Consider the following 20,750-nt stretch of genomic DNA (forward strand, 5'->3'; position numbering starts at 1 on the left):
ATCCTCTGAAAATCTGATGTGTATGGCCACCTTTAAAGTTATCTACTGTATCTGCCAGTACATCTGTGTGTGGTTGGAAGGACTTACTGGTATATAAAAGCTTTAGATAGTTTATTATATTGTCCCCTTGTATATTTATGCATTATTATCATACTTTAGGTGCTTCTTATGCGTAAACAATCCCAACCTGTTGTCCTTCTTTGAACTCTCTCTAATTCAATAATATCCCCTTTGAGCACTGGAGACCAAAAGTGTGCTGCATATTCTAGATGGGGCCTTTGTAAAGTGGGAAAATTAGCCTATCTTCCTGCTAATCTGTACCCCTTTTAACCATTTTTCTGCCAACGACGTATGGGATACGTTGTGGCAGAAAAAGGATTTATGTATGTGTCTCGTACGTCGTTGGCAGATACAGGATACAGGCACTGCATGTGCTGCCGCTGCAGAGAGTTTTTAGCGATGACAGCCCCCTGGGCAATGAGCCAGGGGGGCTGTCATGTTGCTCCTGCACGTCTGCTGCTTGTACTGCTTCCTCCTTCCCTCCCAGCCGCCGCCCACTGACTTTTTTTCTGGGGGTCTCTGTACAGTTAGGGGGTGTTACGGCACATAATATGCTGACAGGGGGCTCTGTGTGCAAAAGCTGAGTTGGCAGGCGAGAAATTCATATGCACTATTTTCATTTTGGGTTCAGTACATACCACGGACTTTGGTATATCTATGCATATTGGGCATCAAACTGTTCAGCAGACCTTAGGTAAAAGAGACGCCAAAAGGATAAAATTAGCTAAAAACATCAGAGGAGGTAGTAGTGAACTTACCTCCTCCAGGCACATACCAACAAAAGTGGTAATTTTCAATAATAATTTATTCACAACAATATTGCAACGCGTTTTGCAGGCTTTTCCTGCTTCATCAGGCAATGGATTGGTACTTTGGTGTAGAAAGGACTCTTTAACCATGTTGGATTTGTCAGAATGTGTACTTTCCAAAAATATGTGGTTTTTAGGGGTCCCCCTACATTTCTGCAGCTTTTACCCCTCATAAAACTGCCATATGTTTATGAATTAGGTAAAGGTAAGCCATGACATTAGTGTGCACAAGGTATATTTTGCGGTCTGTAAGCGCCATGTGCTTTGATAAACCTATGTAGACCTCTGGGGTTCATATTTAGGGTGTTTTATCTTGATACCTAATGACCTGTAGAAAATAAGATGCTGCATATTGGAAGTTTTGGTGGGATTTTTGGAAATTTCATAAAAATGTGCAAACTTGGGAAAGTTTTGCGGCTTGGTATTTTGGAGTAGAAAGACATAGGTACCCATTTTGAATTCAGGGCAATGTGTACTTTCCAAAAATATATGGCTTTCTGGGGTGAGCATACTTTTCCTGTAGTGTTATCCCACATAAAATGATGAAAATGTGTTGATTTTGCAGGAGCTGAAATGACAGATCATATGGGGGGGTATGTTCACATTGGGGCCCCTACATGCCACATACTTGGGTAAACCTATACATATTGGGCATCATACTGTTCAGTGGACACCTGGCATTCAAATTTAGGGTGTTTTATTTAGTTACTTATGACCTGTAGGAGATGAGATACTATAGACTGGAAGCTTTGAAGCGATTTTTTTTAAAAATGTCACAAATTGTGATAAAAACCAATAACTTTAGGAAAGCATTGCAACTTAGTAGTTTGGAGCAGACAGACAGTTGTGCCTATTCTGGATTCCCCAGAATCTGTTCTTTCCAAAAATGTATAATTTTCTGGGATAAACATTCTGTTGGTGAAATTTTTGGCCTTGAAATCTAAAGTATGCATCTTTCTGAAGCAGTGCTTTGGAAATTTGGTAGTGTACTGCTGGGAGTTTTTGACCTATGCAAGTGAGAAATCTCCATAAAACTATATATATTTGGTATTGGCATGTTCAGGAGAAATGGGACTAACCCCCCAACCCCCGCAAGGGGCCTCACTAACCACCCGCAGGGGCCCCCACCCGACGTCCTCCCCGAGCATGCATAAATTTAACGCATCAGGGGAGGTACAGTCAGGCAGGGGGAACGCCAGCAAGGGTAGGGTCTTGGCGGGTCTGACCCTGGCAGTGTGTAACTTATTGAGGTTTCAAACCAATAAACAGGCTGTCTGGAAGTCATAAATGTCCAATAAAACCATAAAGTGAAAACATTTTATTTAGATTTAAATGTTATACCTAATTGTCCAGCACCACCAATAGCATCTTTCTAGAAAAAAACTTTCCTCCTACAGGACTGTTTAAACCCCTGTTTATCTTCACTTGTAGTAATAACATTGTATTCCAAATAGCTTGTTATCTACTATGCCAGTGCTGTCCAACTGGCGGCCCGCCTCTGTGTGGCCCCCCACCTGTCTGGCTGCTTTGATGGCTTACTCTTGTGTAAGCTTTAAATGGTATCAGTACTGTGATTAACTGCCCCCCCCCCCCCCCCCTGCATGGTTCTCACCTCAGATTCAGGCTGTAATCAGGCTGTATTGTTTAAATATGTAATCCCCTGTGTTGTTCACACCTTTTAATCTCTGCATTGTTCACCCCCTGCAGTGTTCACACCTCAGGCTCAGGATGTAATCACCCCCATTGTTCCCCTGTTCACACCTCAGGAGCAGTAGAAACCCACAAATAATCCCTGCACACTGCAAAAAAAACATATACTGAGGTGGTACTTCAATTAAAAAGTTTTTTAATATACAGTGCAGACTGTAGGAGCAGTGCCAGCATTGTGTCACTGTAGGCTGCCTGTGTGTGCCATACACACAGCCATCATAGGGCAAGCAGAGTATGGCACACACAGGCAGGGTAGGGAAGGCAGAGTATGGCACACACAGGCAGAGTATGGGACACACAGGCCAAGTATGGCACAAACCAGCCAAGAATGGCAAACACACTGAAAGTATGGCACACGCAGGCAGGATAGGGAAGGCAGAGTATGGCACACACAGGCAGGGTAGGGCAGGCAGTGTATGGCACACACAGGCCAAGTATGGCACAAACCAGCCAAGAATGGCACACACAGTGAAAGTATGGCACACAGACAGGGTAGGGAAGGCAGAGTATGGCACACACAGGCAGGGTAGGGAAGGCAGAGTATGGCACACACAGGCAGGGTAGGGCAGGCAGAGTATGGCAGGTTTTTGCTGTACTACAACCATTAATATGGATATGGTCATGTGATAACATGGGTGTGGTTTCAAGTGGGTGCAGTTTCAAAAAGGGGAGTGGTCAAAACTGGCTTCCATTATCGGCCCTCCACCACGTAGGTCGGAAAAATTCCGGCCCTCGGTACAACAGAAGTTGGACAGCACTGTACTATGCAAATGTGAGCAGACAGAACTGAAATGAAGTACAGCACTTCTGGATATGGGAGCTTTTAAAGCTGCACCTTTGCTCCCCACTTGTTCCCCAGCCCCTATGGAACAAGCAGAGGTGGAGATGAGTGGCTTCTAGGGCACGGTCGCCCAGGGGCCCCATAGGAAACAATAGGCACGTGGGTTATTATGTTTCCTGGTTTTATACCTCAACCCCAATGCTGCCACTCGCAAGATCAGGAAAAGAAGATGGTCCTCTGGTTCCTGCATCCCATCGATTTTCAGAAATGTTATAAAAACCGTTTAGCATAGCTTTGTAGTTTGGTAGTTTGCAGTAGAAAGATGTATTTACCCATTTTTATATCATCAGAATGTTTACTTTTGGAAAATATATGGGTCTCTGTACTGTGGCACAAAATACACATACCGGGTGCTTATAATGCAGCAGCCAGAGTGTCAGACATGAAAATTCATATGCACTATTTTCATTTGGCTGCCTCTATACGCCACATAGTTTGGCATACCAGGCATCAAACTGTTCAGGAGGCCCGTGGCATTCATATTTAGAATGTTTTATGTTAGTATGTTATGAAATGTGGGTTACAGAATGGGGTAAAATGCAAGCTTTGAGATATTTTCAGAAATTACATAAAAATCTCTACATTTCGCTTAGTTTTGCTGTTTGGTGCTTTGCCATACAAAGACATATTTAACCATTTCACATTCGGCAGAATGTGTATTTTCTGAAAATGAGGTTTTGTGGGGTAAACTTACTTATTTTCTACTTTTACCACATATATTTTAACTAGCAAAAAATACACCTCCTGAATTATATGCCATGAATCATGTATGCACTAACTTCCTTTTGGGGTCTCTAAATGCCAGATCCTATGCACAATGGGCATTGTGCAGAGGACCCTTGGCTTTCATATTTAGGATGTTTTTTCTTGGTACCTAATGCTATGTGGGAGATAAGATGTTTAAAAGTGTAAGGTTTGATGCAATGTTTAGGTATATCATCAAAACCACCAATTTTGCTAAAGCATTGCACCTCCGTAGTTTGGATTAGGAAGACATAGGTGCCCATTTTGAATTCACATGAAGGTGTTCTTTCCAAAAATATATGGTTTTGGGGGGGTCAACTTATTTTTTTGTCTTTACCCCCCAAAAATGCAGTAACTGAGTTAAATTTTCAGTAGCTGAAGTGATCTTGGGGGCAATTTGTTTGCACTCCCCCTTTTTGGGGGGGATGCTTTGGTGATTCTATGCACAACAGGCATCAAACTGTGGACCCTTGTCTTTCATATTTATGATGTTTTTTCTTGGTACCTAATGCTGTATGGGAGATAAGGTGAGGCGATTTTTAGACATTCCTCAAAAATGGAAAGTAATGAACTCTGCAGTTTGTAGTAGAAAGACATGGATATCCATTTTCAATTCACCTGAATGTTTTACACCACAAAATGCAGTAAATGTGTTCACCTTTCAGTAGCTGTAGTAATCTCTGATGCAATTTGCATTATGCACTAACTTAATTTTGGGGTCTTTAAATGCCAGATCCTTTGGTAAACCTATGCACAATGAGCATCAAATGGTTTTGCGGTGCCAACGTATTTATCCCACAAAAATGCAGTAAATGTCAGTAAATTTCAGTACCTGAAATGCACAATTGGCATAAAACTGTTCAATGGACCCATGGCTTTCATATTTAGGTTATATTTTCTTGGTACCTAATGCTATGTTATATAGCAATTTTTCTTTCTTATTGTTTGGTATTTAGAGCTCTAAATCTTGTTCCAGAAGTGGAAATACACAAAAACTCAGGCAGATTTGGCAAACTCAGGTTCTCTTGAAAAAAAAAAATATATAAGCTTCTTACCTAAACTATCCCCCTCCAAAAAATGCCCCTAAAATGAGAGAGCACAAAATGTTTGTTTGGCACTAAGGGGAACTGAAATTTAAAATTCTGCTGGTGCTTAAAGGGTTAAAGCTAGTTGTATTTTTCTAAACTAAAAAAGCTTTTTCTTTCTCTCAGGGATACTCCGGGCTCTTCAGCCTGTTCTTGTGTCCCGCGTTGATCCAGATTCCAGAAAGAACACAATAAATGAGATTAAAAAACGAGCAACGTCAGGAGGGGAATGGCCACAGGTAAATATTATGCTTAATTTGAAGAGTTCAACATTTTCTCTTCTCTTTCTAAGACAACACACATAGATTGAAGCAACACTAGTTAAAATATAGAGTCTGATTTGCCTGAAAACAACATATATTGTTCCAATTAAGCTAGGATTGCAAACCATTGCTTCATGTAGCATTCCATAAGCATTAACACAAATGTGTATTGTATCGTCATGTATATTATACTAGGGCACCTCATGTCATGAAGGTGATGTGCCCAGAGTACAACCATTCAGCTTTAAGGAGCATGTTAAAAACCAGTAACACAGAACAGAGACATTAAAGCATACCCTCGCTGCATCCCAACCCACAACACGGATATTCAAATTATTCAGAAGGTCTCACATGTATATGGATATAATTTGTATCATCATGAACATTTTGGCACATGTTGGCTGTAATATGAGGTGATTGTAACCAAAATCCATATATTTGTCTAGTTTTGCTCTGTCATTGATATTTTGAAATCATACTTAAATTCATATTTTCTTCCACTAATCCTTTCTTTAAGCTATACTGAATCCTATCTTTCTTTAAGCCTACTATAAAATATTTAACTACCCTCCTCTGAGTAGGAGACCAAGTTGCTTCACTCAGATGACATGTAGTTTATGCAGTCAGAGGGGGGAGGCATATTTTGGGCAGAAATTTCCAGGATTTAGGTGGTGACCCTCTTCCTAAGAAATCATACAGGAGCTATAAATATTTAACACAAACATTTGAAACAGTAATAAATAAAATGGATATCATGCAATTGTGTTTCATGCTGTTTATGCAGAAAACTTGCTGTAGAGATCTATGGGTTGGGCTAGAGGAGGCACATGTGAGGTTCCTGGTTAATAATTTTGTAGATCTAGGTACTGCAATGAAAAACTACAAAATCCTGGCTAGAATGGATAGATTTTTGTTTAGGAGCCATAAATATCTGGTGCCAGATAACTGTGAGAAGAGACTCAAAGGTCTCCTGTTCCACATGAACCGACATAAATAACATTGTTACACATGAGTATACCTTTATGTCTGTCTTTTTCTCATGTGGAATTCAAAAACAAGACCCAGTCCATTAGTTTGAGGGAGAAAAAGTGCTATATCTTTCAGTTGAGAAAAGATTAGCAGTTTAATAGTTTTAGGTACAATTTACCTATTTTTCTGGAGCTCTGCTCTCTGAATATAAATAACACATTGCTTGAGGCAAACATGTATGAGACATAAGAAATTGTATATGTGGCTTGTGTGTTGCTATGTTGGTTTTTAATTTTTATAATAGAATGACACACAATGTCATATTTAGAAATGATTGCACTGAACAGTTTTCCAAGGTAAATTCAAAATTGTGAGAGTACGAATATTGAAAATTTGCTTTGTGTCTGTGTGGAAAAGTGGATGGTACACAAAGGGTTAAAATGTAAATATTATATTAGATTTTTATTCTCAATACATTTTTTTTAAATAATATATGCATTACATTGTGCATTCCAACATCATATAACAACACATTGCATACCTTAAAAGACTTGACTTGACTAGTTTTTTCTTTTGTTAAATAGATAATTTTTCTTCAAGGACATAAAACTAATGTGTTTACTACTCCTTAATAAATTCCTTGCTTTATTGTGTAGGTTTTAATTTTTCCAGAGGGTACCTGTACAAATCGCTCATGTTTAATATCCTTCAAACCAGGTAAATCTGTAAATTATTTACTATTGCTTACATTTATGGATAGTGTGGTTAGCGATAGCCATATATAAATAAAAAAATAAGTCAATATAAAAATAAGTTTGGAAACAAAATGTAATGTACAGGTATCGGATCCCTTATCCAGAAACCCGTCATCCAGAAAGCTCCGAATTACGGAAAGCCTGTCTCCCATAAACGCCATTTTAATTAAGTAATGCAGAATTTTAAAAGGGATTTGCTTTTTCTCTGTAATAATAAAACAGTACCTTGTACTTGCTTCTTACTAAGGTAAAAGTAATCCTTATTGGATGCAAAACAATCCTATTGGGTTTAATTAATGTTTTATTGATTTTTTAGTAGACTTAAGGTATGGAGATCCAAATTACGGAAGGACCCCTTATCCAGAATACCCTTGGTCCCGAGCATTCTGGATAACGGGTCCTATACCTGTATAATGTCACTTGCAATTCTGTTTGTATTCCTTTTAAAAGTAAAAAAAACAAAAAAAATATATAGAGAGAGAGATTATATATCTATATATACTGTATGGATAAAAATATTTACTAAATATAATGAAAATATTTACTACATTTTTATTATTTTTTTCTAAGCTGACCTAAAGCTTTTGATATGTGATTTTTGTATTGCTCTGCTTTAGGTGCATTTCACCCTGGGGTTCCTGTTCAACCAATACTTTTGCGATATCCAAACATTCAGGTGTGTATAATATCATCTTATTAAAAATAAATGTATTGTTAAGATGGGAATTCAAATCAATAAACATTGTAGGAGAATTCCTGGAAAGTGAGAGATAAGGATGACTGCATGTAATTACACTATGTGAAAGAAGGAATTAATCCAAATGTGGTTACATACAGAAAAAGTTTGTTGTGTTGTATATTGTGAGTTATTTAACACAGTACACACACGTACATTTTAACAGAACACATCCCTTAGCATTACTTGGAAACCATGTTATACATTCTTAAATAAAAACTTAAATATTGTGGGATACTTGAAATAGGAATATTCATATAACAAAACAAATTCAATCCCATTTTTAAAATAAACTCACCACTTGGAACAGTGGGTCCGGGAGCACAAGCCCCAGACCTTCAGCTGAAGGGGATAATTACAGTATCTTCTCAGAGAGAAACCGTCTGGCACAAAACCGGACTAGAGTAGAAATATGCTGCTTAAAATCTCTATTTACTAAGAACTTAATATATCGTATTCATAGTACAACAAAGCCCTACACATTTTGTGCCCCAAATACAAAATATTTGTAGATATATTTTTTTCATATTATTGGGTACTGTGCATCTGTTATTCAACTATGTACCTTTTGTGAACATTTATCAAAGTGCAACAGGTCCGATTACACAAAATTCATATTTTTTTCTAAAGTTTACAACTTTTGCATATTTTCTGCAATATTTTCGTTAATTTGCACAACTTTTTCGTACTTTGCGACAATTTGTGCGACAAAATCATATTTGTTGCAACGAGTATGAAAGTTTCGGATTTATTCAAGCTTCGGTATCGTTACTTTCCTTCGGCCAGGTTGGAGCTGCAGAGTGCTATTGAGTCCTATGGGAGGCTTTCAAAATCAGGTTATAAAGGTACCCAGCTACAGTGCCAGCCAGATCAGAGCTGAATGTGCTCTGCTTTGCATCGAGCTCCAGACTATCAAGAGAAGGGTCTACTTAGTTGCTGGTGGATGCCTTTGCCTCCGTGTCTCTCCAGTGTGTGTCCCCTGTGTGAGGACAGGTGTTTCTCAAGTGCCTGCTATGTGGGAGAAACTGCCTATCCAAAGGGAGAGGTACTTTGAGGCAGGTAGCGCTACCTGGGGAAACTAAAAGAGCTCTTGGGGAAGGGACTTTGCCAGAGACTGAACTGGACAAGGGTATTTCCTCCAGGAGTGGAGTGTGGGACTGTGTCCTGGAAGAGACTGTGCTAGAAGTTTGGTTAAAGCCACACAGGTTTCCCGTTTTCTAGTTATCACATTTTATAAACTGTTATATAAAGTTTATCTTTGCTGCAAACTGTGTGTGATTTATTTTCCTAGTTGAATTCCCCTGAGGCGTGCTCCTCAGTGTCCACTAGGTGGAGGCACTGTGCTGGAAATCGCAGTTCCCAGTATCTTTCAACATATGCAGAATTCCTGCTCTTTTGAAATAAGCATAGCCCAGAGAAGCAAGTGTAATCCAATTTCTGCATAAGTATGCCAAGAAAGGGTTACATATATCAATAATGAAAAACTATAAGGATTATGTTTGAAAATATCTAAAGCACTTTGTTGCTTTTCATTGTAAAGATTAGGGATATTCATCACCACAATTAATAAAAAAAAACCACAGAGTAAACAAATCCAATCCATAATATACCATTTTTATACATAGCAGAGCCTATTTAGCTGTAAATTCTGTTATTCCTTTAAGTTTAAATAATAAAAATCCCATGCTCTGGTTTAGGTTGACGTATTATTATTTACTTGTTATGCAGCTCTTCACAATTGTGATTCATACACCCGAGCTGATTCCTTACCATTGACCATCTGTGTGAGTTTCACAAGCTGTTTTTTAAAAAAAGATAACCCACTTAACAATTAAACATTGTTTAAAATGTTTAATATTAAAAGGAAAATAATGTCAATATGCAGAAAGGTACTCAAACTTTTTATTCAGGTTGCAATTTTTTTATATACCATGCATACCATTGTTGATGATGTGATCCAGGACCAACTGAATTACCGTATATACTCGAGTATAAGCCGAGATTTTCAGCACAAAAAATGTGCTTAAAAAGTGAACCTCGGCTTATACTCGCGCTTATACTCGTATATATACGGTATATGTATTCCCCGTGGACGACCTAACGTACGTGCTGCCGCGCATGCGCGCAGCATTGTTGACTAGCAGCGGCTTCATCGCCGCGCATCGGTACAGCGGGACTTTACATGGCAGCGTATGTGCTCATTGTAGACAACCAGCGGCTGCATCGGCAGGCTCGGTGGCGCTCGGTGGGGTGCAGGCTCGGTGGCGCTCCCACCACAATACTGTGATATAGTGTGGAAAACTGCATCAGTAAGGATCTCACGTATAAATTAATAATTTTTTTTGGTTACCGGTATGTCATTAAAACCAATCATCATTTTGTACTTACAGTTATAGAAGGGGAACAGTTGAACACCACACTTCTTTGTTATTAAAATTAAGTAGGTGTTTTGCCAACTGCATCTTGGTGTGTCAAGTGGTACATATATATCACAAGATACTTCATATTTACTTGGTTGATTTTTCAATGCCTATGATTAAGTTTGCCTGCGCGCAAAACACGTTAGGCATGATGTCTTTAATGGGTCAATAAAGCTGAGTTTTAAAGTGGATATCCACTTGCTTGAAGCTACCTTTGGATATATGATTTTTCAATTCAGCAACTTGGAAATCTGAGCAGATGTTTATATTATTTTGTCACAACCATATTCCATTTTTTCAGATTTTGTACATTAATATTCCTGTACCAAAAACACACTTTAAATATGAAGACAATGAAGTCCAGATATTCAATTATTTATGGTATACTTTTAGTTCTAAATTACACTGTTTACATAGCAAATAAAATTGTGTTCTTAAACCAACAAATGTATTTTTTAGCTGTAATATTGGTGTGTAGGCGCCATCTCAGTGCATTGTGCCTGAGTCTGAGCTTTCAGCCAGCGCTACACATTAGAACTGCTTTCAGCTAACCTATTGTTTCTCCTACTCCCATGTAACTGGAGGAGTCCCAAGCCGCACTTGGATTTCTTACTATTGCGTGCTATTCTGATATGTACTGGGAGCTGATATCTTGATGCTTTCATATTGTTCTGCTAATTGGCTGCTGGGAGGGGGGGGATATCGCTTCAACTTGCAGTAGCGGCTGCATTTCCCTCGCCTTATACTCGAGTCAATAAGTTTTTCCAGTTTTCTTAGGTAAAATTAGGTACCTCGGCTTATATTCGGATCGGCTTATGCTCGAGTATATACGGTATATCTGTTCCACAAGCTTTTTTTGTCAGTAGATATTAATGTGTAGTAAATGATCATATATTTTATTCTGTAGGATACGGTCACCTGGACTTGGCAGGGATTCTCTGTGTAAGTAAGATCAAATTAATATATGTAAAATTGTAAGCACTGTACCCAGTTATTTTTGTTTTACTTTGTACATTAATACTGTTTACTAACCTGGCGCTGACAGATTATTTTGTGCTTTTTTTAAATAGAAGCCTTTATTTATAAAATACAATTAATATTTTAATGACTTGTGCTAAATGTAGCTTAAGACTTACCTTTAAATACTGCCTTTTATTGATTGTTTAAGATAGGAGAGCCTATAAAGTTGTGTTTGGTGTACAGGTATAGGACCTGCTATTCAGAATGCTTGGGACCTGGGGCTTTCCAGATAAGGGATCTTTCCGTAATTTGGATCTCCATGCCTTATGTCTACTAAAAAAATCATTTAAACATCATTTAAACCCAATAGGAATGTTTTGGCTCCAATAAGGATGAGTTATATCTTAGTTGGGGTCAAGTGCAAGGTGCTGTTTTATTATTACAGATAAAAAGAAACATTGTGTTCACCATAGTTCACCATAGCCTGGGCTGTAAATAACGATGTTGTAATCCAGTTATTAACAAATTGTGGCATTAGTGCCAAGGAATGGCAGTAATGACCACATTTCTTTTTAATGCTGCTAATTTTTTGCAGCAAAATTTTGCACTAGTTTTGCAAACGGATTCGCCAATGTCAAAATGCGGAATTTAGCAGCAAATCCATGCCTGGTGAAAAAAAAATGTGCTCATTACTAATGGTATTGTAACCCTTTCTTGGCACACTCACTTATTTGGGCTGTATACTTGCTTAAACAGGAAATTTTTAGTTAGTTCTCTTTGTAAATGTGAAAGATAGTGGGAACTGGGATTTTAGTGCAGTGTCTCCACCCAAGGGGATTTCCACTAGAAAAAATAATTAGCACACACTTTGCAGCAAGGATAACTTTATATAACCGTAACATTTTTAACAACTTTATGGATAGCTGATTATCCTGCCCTGAGGAACCCGTGCAGTCTTTCCACTCCTGGCACAGTCTCTTTGGGTGCCCAGTCCCAACTTTGATCTGGATAGACCCCAACCCTTTTATTCAGTTCAGTCCCTTCCCTAAGAGCTCTTAAGTCCCCCGAGGTAGTGCTACCTGCCCCAGTACCTTTCGCTTTGGAAAGGTGGCGGCTCCCACATAGCAGGCAAGCAAGCAATACCTGTCCTCACCAGGGAACGCACAAGGCGATTCCACAGAGGACTTTGCAATCACCAGCAGCCCAGCAGACTTCTCTCTTTGCAGTCTGAACAACAACTGGCACTGGCTACTCACTCTGGATCTCTCTTCCAAAAACAACAGGGGCTCCCTTAAACTGTTGGGCACGCACCTGATTTATGGCTCCAAACCTAGGCACGCCTTCTCTCTCCCAACAGGGCACTGGGGCATCCAGCCAATAGGGTTTCTCCCCAGTCTGTAGCCGGGCTGGATGATGTGGTTGGGATTCATTCATTGGGATTTTTTCAATTTTATCAATTAAAATTGTTAAAAATGTAATCAGAACTAAAGTTCATTTTTGATGCCTTTAAACAAGAAAAACAGAATAGGAAAAAAGTCACAGGCTGCAAATAATTGGAAGTTATAGAGTGGACTAGGGATCACTCCTGTCTGCTGGGTTCTGCTCATTCCTTTCAACTCTGTTCCCCTCTGCACGTCCCTTACACAGCAGATCCCTTTATCATTTCACTTCTACCGTTCCCTTCCCTCTGCTGGCTTCTGTCTGTCTCTTTCACCTCAGCTCCCTCCAGATGATCCATTTCACAACTGTTCCCCCCTCCCATTAATTCCCCTGTGATCATCCCTTTCGCATCAAATCCCTGTAGCCCACTCAGTTTATTTCTGTTCCTTTCCTTGATGGCTTCTTGCCGCTGCTTTCATCCCAGCTTCTCCACTCCACTCTGTCCATTTCACAACTGGTTTTGCCCTCCTGCCCGTACCTCCCTGTTATATAATCTCCCTCTACCCCAACCCACCCCCCTGTTTCACATCCATTCCTTTACCCTCCAGTCATTCTCCTCTAGCATTGCTCCTTAAAATTAAATACATTCGGTGCCTTAGACATTTTGTGTTCACAGACACTTAATAATGGGCCTATGATTAAGTGGCTGTGAACACAAAATGCATACCGCAATTATTCAGCCTCATGATTTGCTCATTCAGTACCTGCTCCTCAAAAAATGTTGATAGTTATCTTTGCCCCCTTTAAGTGCCTCCTTTGTGTAAACAACCCCAAACTAGACAGTTTTTCTTCATAACTGAGACCTTCCATAACCTTTACCAGCTTAGTTACCCTTCATTGGACTCTCTCTTACTCATTGATATCCTCTTTGAGCACTGGAGACTAAAACTTCACAGCATATTTTAGGTAGAGCCTTACTAGTGCTCTGTAAATTAATCTTCATCTCTTTTTTAAAGGAAAAGTAACGCTAAAAAATTTTAACTAAAAAATCTATTCTACCCTCCTCCAATAATTGCCCTATCCTGAAAACTATTTGTTATTTATAATGCTTTAGAAGAAAATACCTGTTAAACTTGGCTTCCGGTCATTTGAACAAAGCCAATATGGCCATGCAGGAGAAAGTATCGGGTGAAGTTTAACTATGCGGTGATCGATTGATCGAGTTTAGCCTGACTCCTTCCTATACAGAAGGAAGGCTCGACTCGATCAGTCGATCGCCGCATAGTGAACGCTTCCCCTGAAACTTTCCCTGTATCGCCTTTGTTGAAATGACCATGGCCAAGTTTTTTACAGGTATTTTCTTCTAAAGCATTATAAATAACAAATAGTTTTCAGGATAGGGCAATTATTTGGGGAGGGTAGAATAGATTTTTTTAGGTAAAAATTTTTAGCGTTACTTTTCCTTTAATAAAGCTCAAAACCTTCTTTGCCCTTTTGGCTGATGACTGGCATTGCTTTTTAGATCCAAGCTTATTACCTTTATAGACTCAAAGGTCCTTCTCCATTTGCCTGGTCCAGTCCCAGTAAGAGTATAAGTGACTCGCATATTTTTACATTTATCGACACTGAATCTCATCTGCCACTTAAGACTCTCAGATTGCCAGTTTGTCAAGATCCTAATGCAAGGATGCCACATCCTGGATGAACTTAATTGGGCTGCATAGTTTTGTGTCATCTGCAAACACTGATACATTACTTCCAATACCTTACTTCCTATAATTCATTAATGAAGAAGTGAAAAAAAAGTTGATCCAATACAGAACCCACTGAGAACATTACTCAAAGTAGAGTATGTACCATTAACAACCGCCCTCTGTAACAGATCCTGTAGCCCAGTGCTGTCCCACATATAATCCCTACACACTACAAAAAGAACATATACTGAGGTGGTACTTCAATTAAAAAGTTTTTTAATATATAGTTATTGTGCAGACTGTAGGAGCAGTGCCAGCATTGTGTCACTGTAGGCTGCCTGTGTGTGCCATACTCTGCTTGCCCTATGATGCCTGTGTGTATGGCACACACACAGCCTACAGTGACACAATGCTGGCACTGCTCCTACAGTCTGCACAATAACTATATATTAAAAAACTTTTTAATTGAAGTACCGCCTCAGTATATGTTCTTTTTGTAGTGTGTACAGACAGGCAGGGTAGGGAAGGCAGAGTATGGCACACACAGGCCAAGTATGGCACAAACCAGCCAAGAATGGCAAACACAGTGAAAGTATGGCACACGCAGGCAGGGTAGGGCAGGCAGAGTATGGCACACACAGGCACGGTAGGGAAGGCAGAGTATGGCACACACAGGCAGGGTAGGGCAGGCAGAGTATGGCAGGTTTTTGCTGTACTACAACCATTAATATGGGTATGGTCATGTGATAACATGGGTGTGTTTTCAAGTGGGTGCGGTTTCAAAAAGGGGAGTGGTCAAAACTGGCTTCCATTATCGGCCCTCCACCACGTAGGTCGGAAAAATTCCGGCCCTCGGTACAACAGAAGTTGGACAGCACTGCTGTAGCCAATCAATGTACAAACAGCATTACGGACCTTAGTTTAGAAAGCAGTCATTTGTAACAGAACAGTATAAAACACTTTGGCAGAATCCAAAAAGGTCACATCTACTGCAACCCTGCTGTCCAACTTCTTACTAACCTCACCATAAGAGACAATAACATTTGTCTGACATGACCTATCCTTGACAAGGCCATACTGCTCTTAATGCCATTTTCCAGAACATAATTTTGAAAGTGATCCCTTAACAAGCTTTCAAATAATTTGCCCACTACAGATTTACAAACTTACTGACCTATAATTGCCAGGCTGAGATCATAATCCCTTTTTAAATATAGAAATTTCATCAGCTTTCCTCCAGTCCATTTACTTCATTTTATGTGTACACATTCAGGTAAATCCAAAATGAGCTCCATTTGCTTGCTGCTTGCTCTGACCTTGTGCCCAAACTTGGACTTGTTTTAATTTTGCCACCTGCCCAGACCAATCTCCAGTATCCGGACTTGTTTTTTTCAGCTCTTTATATAGTGGGTCCTTGTTTTCAGTTTTGATATGAAATCTTCTATTTAAATATGCAGTTCTTGCCTCAGTATGTTTGCTAGAGAATGTAGAGCATATAGGCTCTCTTGTGTTAACAGAAGAAGTTTTGCAGGAACGCATTTGTGCCTATACACCTTCTTAATTACATGGCTAACTATGTTCAGACATTGATAAGAAGGAAGTATATAACCATAGAGAGCAAGCATAGAAAGAGGCTAGAAAACACAAATCCACTAAATCCACCAAATAACGGGCTCTCGCCAGCTAGTTCAGCTAGCAACCTAGCTAAGCACAAAGCTTACATTTTTGTTATGTGCCATCATAAAACTGTCTAAGTATAAACACCAGGGGTCTTCTAAACTGTTTGATGTCTAATATGCATTGACTTACCAAACCATGTGATGTGCAATAAAAATATGCATATGAATTTGCAAAATTAGCACCCACTATGGGTATTATGTGCCTTAAGACACCTTAACAGTAGGGAGACCTTAGAAAAGTCTATATTTTTTTTCTTGGAAAATACACTACAATACTTTCTTTCTACTGCTAACTACCAAACTGCAAAGGTAAAAACAGTAAACTTTGCAGTTCTTATTACATTTCAGAGAATTGTCTCAAAGCTTGCATTTTAACCCATAATTTGGCCCGCATGTCTTCATGTAACAACGTAAAACATCCTAAATATGATTGCCAGGACGCTACTAAAAAGATTGAAGCCAAATATGCATAGATTTACCAAAATGACACGAAAATGAAAATATAGCATCCAAAAATTTTACAGACAAAATAAGTGATCAAGAACAATAAATAATACAATAAAATCACTAAAATCCAATAAAACTACAAAAATAAATACTTTTTTATCTCTTAGTGTAAGCGGTGGTCAGAATTGCAGTTTGAGTAGTTTTGGTGGCCAAATAAGTTTTAAAGGCACAATCAACCAATCAACACTTAAACAAGATGCCGACAAAAAACAGAACATAGAAGTCGACAAAAAACAGAATATAATCACAGCAATAACATACAAAAGGTATTGCACAGTGGTTAGTAAAAACTTGTCAATTTATTCTCTCCATGGTAGCCAGACTGCTAAATAATCATAATATTTATCCCTTATTGATGCTGTTAATTTTTCCATCAGACATACTTCATTGGGCAACAAAAATTTGCATAAATGTGCATGAACATTTGGTAACTGTGTACGTGTGCAAGTATGAGTGATTGCTGTAAATGTGTAAAATCCCTGATTCCCCAAAAACATGTGTGTGTATTAGTGTAAAAATTTGTGTGTGTGTAAGGCTTTGCCCTGTGGCAAGCTGGCTGAAAATCTGGACGAGGTGCCACAGAACCAAAGTTTGCCACATACATTACAACACTCTGTTGAGCAAAGCTGCTTATATTTTGTCTAGCTGCTGATCCAAGACTAGCCAGCACCCCAAACTCAGAACCACTACAGATCAAAACTAAAAACATATGGGGAGTTTCATTTACTAACATTTGATGATGATTATTTCACGATTTGTAATTTTTGTGGACAAAATATGACTTTGTCACTATAGCAGAGTGAGGTAAAGAGATGTAGCGAACCTCACAAAAAAAGTTCGCGAACTCGTTTGCGAACTTCCGCCAAAAAGTGCGAACTTTTGCGAACCCCATAGACTTCAATGAGAAGGCGAACTTTAAAAACTAGAAAAGCCATTTCTGCCCAGAAAACTGATTTTAAAGTTTTTTAAAGGGTGCCACGACCTGGACAGTGGCATGCAGGAGGGGGATCAAGGGCAAAAATTTCTCTGAAAAATACGTTGTTGACACAGCGTTGCGTTTTGTGCTGTAAAGGGCAGAAATCACACTACATTTCTAAACTTGTGTAATAAACTGCTTTAAAACGTCTACATGCCAATCAAGTTGTGTAAAGGTTACAGCCGGTTCACATGCAAAGACAAAACACCGCAGTAGTGGATACGGAATATATTATTGCTGGTGGAAAAACATTGCTCAGGTGATTTTATTGCAATGCAATGTCACTACTATGTGTAACGTGTTTGGTGCACTACTATGAATAACAGCAAACAGCACTGGACACGTTAAAGAACAGTAAGTTAAATTAAAAAAAAAAAAATTAATAATAAAAAAAAAAGTGATCTCTGGTTGGTGCTGGGGGTGAACTACTAGCAGCACACCAGTCCCCCACAGACTAATAGCACTCGGCTCTATAAATTACAGTAGCAAAGTAAAAATGATGTGAATGTGTGGTTGGTGCTTAGTGCACTACTATGAGCAGCACACCTGTCTCCAACACACACAGACGGAGCTGCAGTACACAATGAAAAGAAGAGTAACAGTAATCAGAAAATAAAAGCAGTCCTTACAAGGACTATTGGGTTACAGCAGATGAGATCAGCAGGACAGCTGCCCACAGCAGCTACATACAGAGCAGTAGAAAGTAGATTACTAGTCAGCAAAGCTACCTAAACTGTCCCTCAAACCCCTGCACAGCTCTCTCCATATGCTAACTCATCAAGCACACACAGGCAGAATGTAAAATGGCTGCTGGGCTTCGGTTTATATATGGAAGGGAGTGGTCCAGGGGTGGTCCAGGAGGGAGAGCTGCCTGATTGGCTGCCATGTATCTGCTGGCTCTGGGGTGAGAGGTCAAAATTTGGCTCCAGCTAAGGAGAACCCAAAATTGCGAACATCGCTAAAAGTTTGTGAACTTGCGAACACCCGATTTTCGTGCGAATTAGTTCTCCGGCGAACAGTTCGCTACATCTCTAGTGAGGTTCTACAGGCTGACCAGGGAGAGAGGTCTGTGAACTCTGCACACTGTGCACATTTTGTTACCTGACCGGAGATCTGTAAATTCTTTATATTTTTCTTTACAGGGTAACCCTTTCAAAATAAAAAATAACAAAAGTGGTATAAACTTAAACTTATACTTTTTTATTTCAAAAGGGTTACCCTGTAAACATTTTGAGACTAACACGATATATCACCTTTTCCTGCATTTATATTTTTGTTGTATCCTTCTGAAGTAAGTTGTCCTTTCTTTTCAAACGTTTTTGCTGAAGCTGTTGAGATCATGAAGTCAATGGTAGGTGTCACTTTACAACTGGAAGATGTTTCTTTGCTTTGTGGTTTTAGAGGTTTTTGGGGTTTTTTTAACGCTTGCATTAATGCAACAAAATGAAAAAGTAGTGGTTTTCACATTTTTTCTGATTTATTTTTGATTCATGCTATTTTAATTTGGATCTTTCAATAAATAACTAGACACTTGTGGTTTTAGAGAATTTGAATTTAATTGTTTAGTCTAAAAGTTAATGAGTATGTTGAGAAATGGGCCTCACATGCTTACTTAAATTTAAAACATAGTTGACCCAGAACAGAGTAAGTTTAACATATTGCATGACATCAGTTCCTCAGCTCTAAAAACTAGCAGAGCTCCAGATGAGATAAGCATTATGAAGTAAAAAGTCAGTTTCATAACAGTATAGTCTAATACCAAGAGAGTTTTAATCCTAGTTTCCTGTTACTATACAGAACTATATGTTACAACTATTTACATATATTTTGATTATTAGCACTTGGGCTTAATGACCACTTTGTGCACACTGTGTTTAGCAGGGGGGGACACATCCTATTATGCCTTCTGTCCTGATTGATGTGGTTGCATTCCAGGGTGCCTGGGACCAACAAGGCCCAAAATTATCCAGTTACACTTACCTGAATCTCCATGATCTTCATTCTGGGTTGCTAATGATCCAGTAGCATGTGGCAGTAGCAAAGGTGGCCATCCAGCTGTCCCTGATGAACTACCAGTTAAGAGTGCATGCTGGTGTTCGAAGATTAAGAGGCTTTGGGTGGTTTTCCACCTGCTTTTGTGTTCCAAAACGGTTATGTAATAAAAGGCACTAATCTTGCCCAGGAGAAGTAACCAGTATTGCAAACAATCAGCTAGAAGCATTTACTGGCACTACTATAAAAGCAAACATCTCATTGGTTGCCACAGGTTAGTGCTCCTTGATTATCGTGTAACCCTTTCTTGGCACAATCACTTATTTGGGCTGTATCCTTAATTAAAACAGGAGATTTTTAGTTAGTTTTCTTTGCAAATGTGAAAGATACTGGGAACTGGGATTTTAGCGCAGTGCCTCCACCCAAGGGGATTTCCACTAGGAAAAATAATTAGCACACACTTTGCAGTAAGGATAACTTTATGTAACCGTTGAAATAGTATAAACACAACTTTATGGATAACTGATTATCCTGCCCAGAGGAACCTGTGCAGTCTATCCACTCCTGGCACAGTCTCTTTAGGTGCACAGTCCCAACTTGGATCTGGATAGACCACAACCCTTTTTATTCAGTTAAGTCCCTTCCCCAAGACCTCTTAAGTCCCCCCAGATGGGAGGGAGTGTAAGGATACGTACCCTGCTGCAGTGACGTCAGTCCCCGTCCGGCGTCTTCCAGTGCGCAGGCGTGCACATTGGCCATAGCGATGTTCGTCTGCGTGCTGATGCTGACGTGAAATCGTCACATCATGATGCATCATTACGTGGCGCGTCATTACGAATTGGCACCAAAAGACAAGCTATTTAAAGCGGTTTGTAGTACTGATCAGTGCCTGGTTATTGTGGTTATCCTGAAGCCTAGCTGTTATTTCCTGTTGATTCTCTGCTGCTGACTTCTGCCTGTCGACCTTGAATCCGTGCCGCCCGTCCTGACCTCTGCCTGACCCTGAGTCTATCCACTCCTGGCACAGTCTCTTTAGGTGCCCAGTCCCAACTTGGATCTGGATAGACCACAACCCTTTTTATTCAGTTCAGTCCCTTCCCCAAGACCTCTTAAGTCCCCCCAGATGGGAGGGAGTGTAAGGATACGTACCCTGCTGCAGTGACGTCAGTC

The 20,750-nt window shown here is 39.5% G+C and overlaps 1 protein-coding gene across 4 annotated transcripts in view; it reads left to right on the plus strand.

Annotated features, from left to right (window-relative positions):
* lpcat2 (lysophosphatidylcholine acyltransferase 2) overlaps positions 1 to 20,750 on the plus strand; it is an 80,286-nt gene that overhangs the window by 35,643 nt on the left and 23,893 nt on the right. For all 4 annotated transcript variants that reach the window (XM_012960473.3, XM_018092891.2, XM_012960470.3 and 1 more), the window contains 4 exon segments: positions 5,376 to 5,488; positions 7,138 to 7,198; positions 7,854 to 7,912; positions 11,300 to 11,334. In XM_012960473.3, the coding sequence (XP_012815927.2) occupies positions 5,376 to 5,488; positions 7,138 to 7,198; positions 7,854 to 7,912; positions 11,300 to 11,334 (268 nt within the window).

The sequence above is a fragment of the Xenopus tropicalis genome, chromosome 4 (genome assembly GCF_000004195.4).
Source record: "Xenopus tropicalis strain Nigerian chromosome 4, UCB_Xtro_10.0, whole genome shotgun sequence".
Classification (NCBI taxonomy): Eukaryota; Metazoa; Chordata; class Amphibia; order Anura; family Pipidae; genus Xenopus; species Xenopus tropicalis.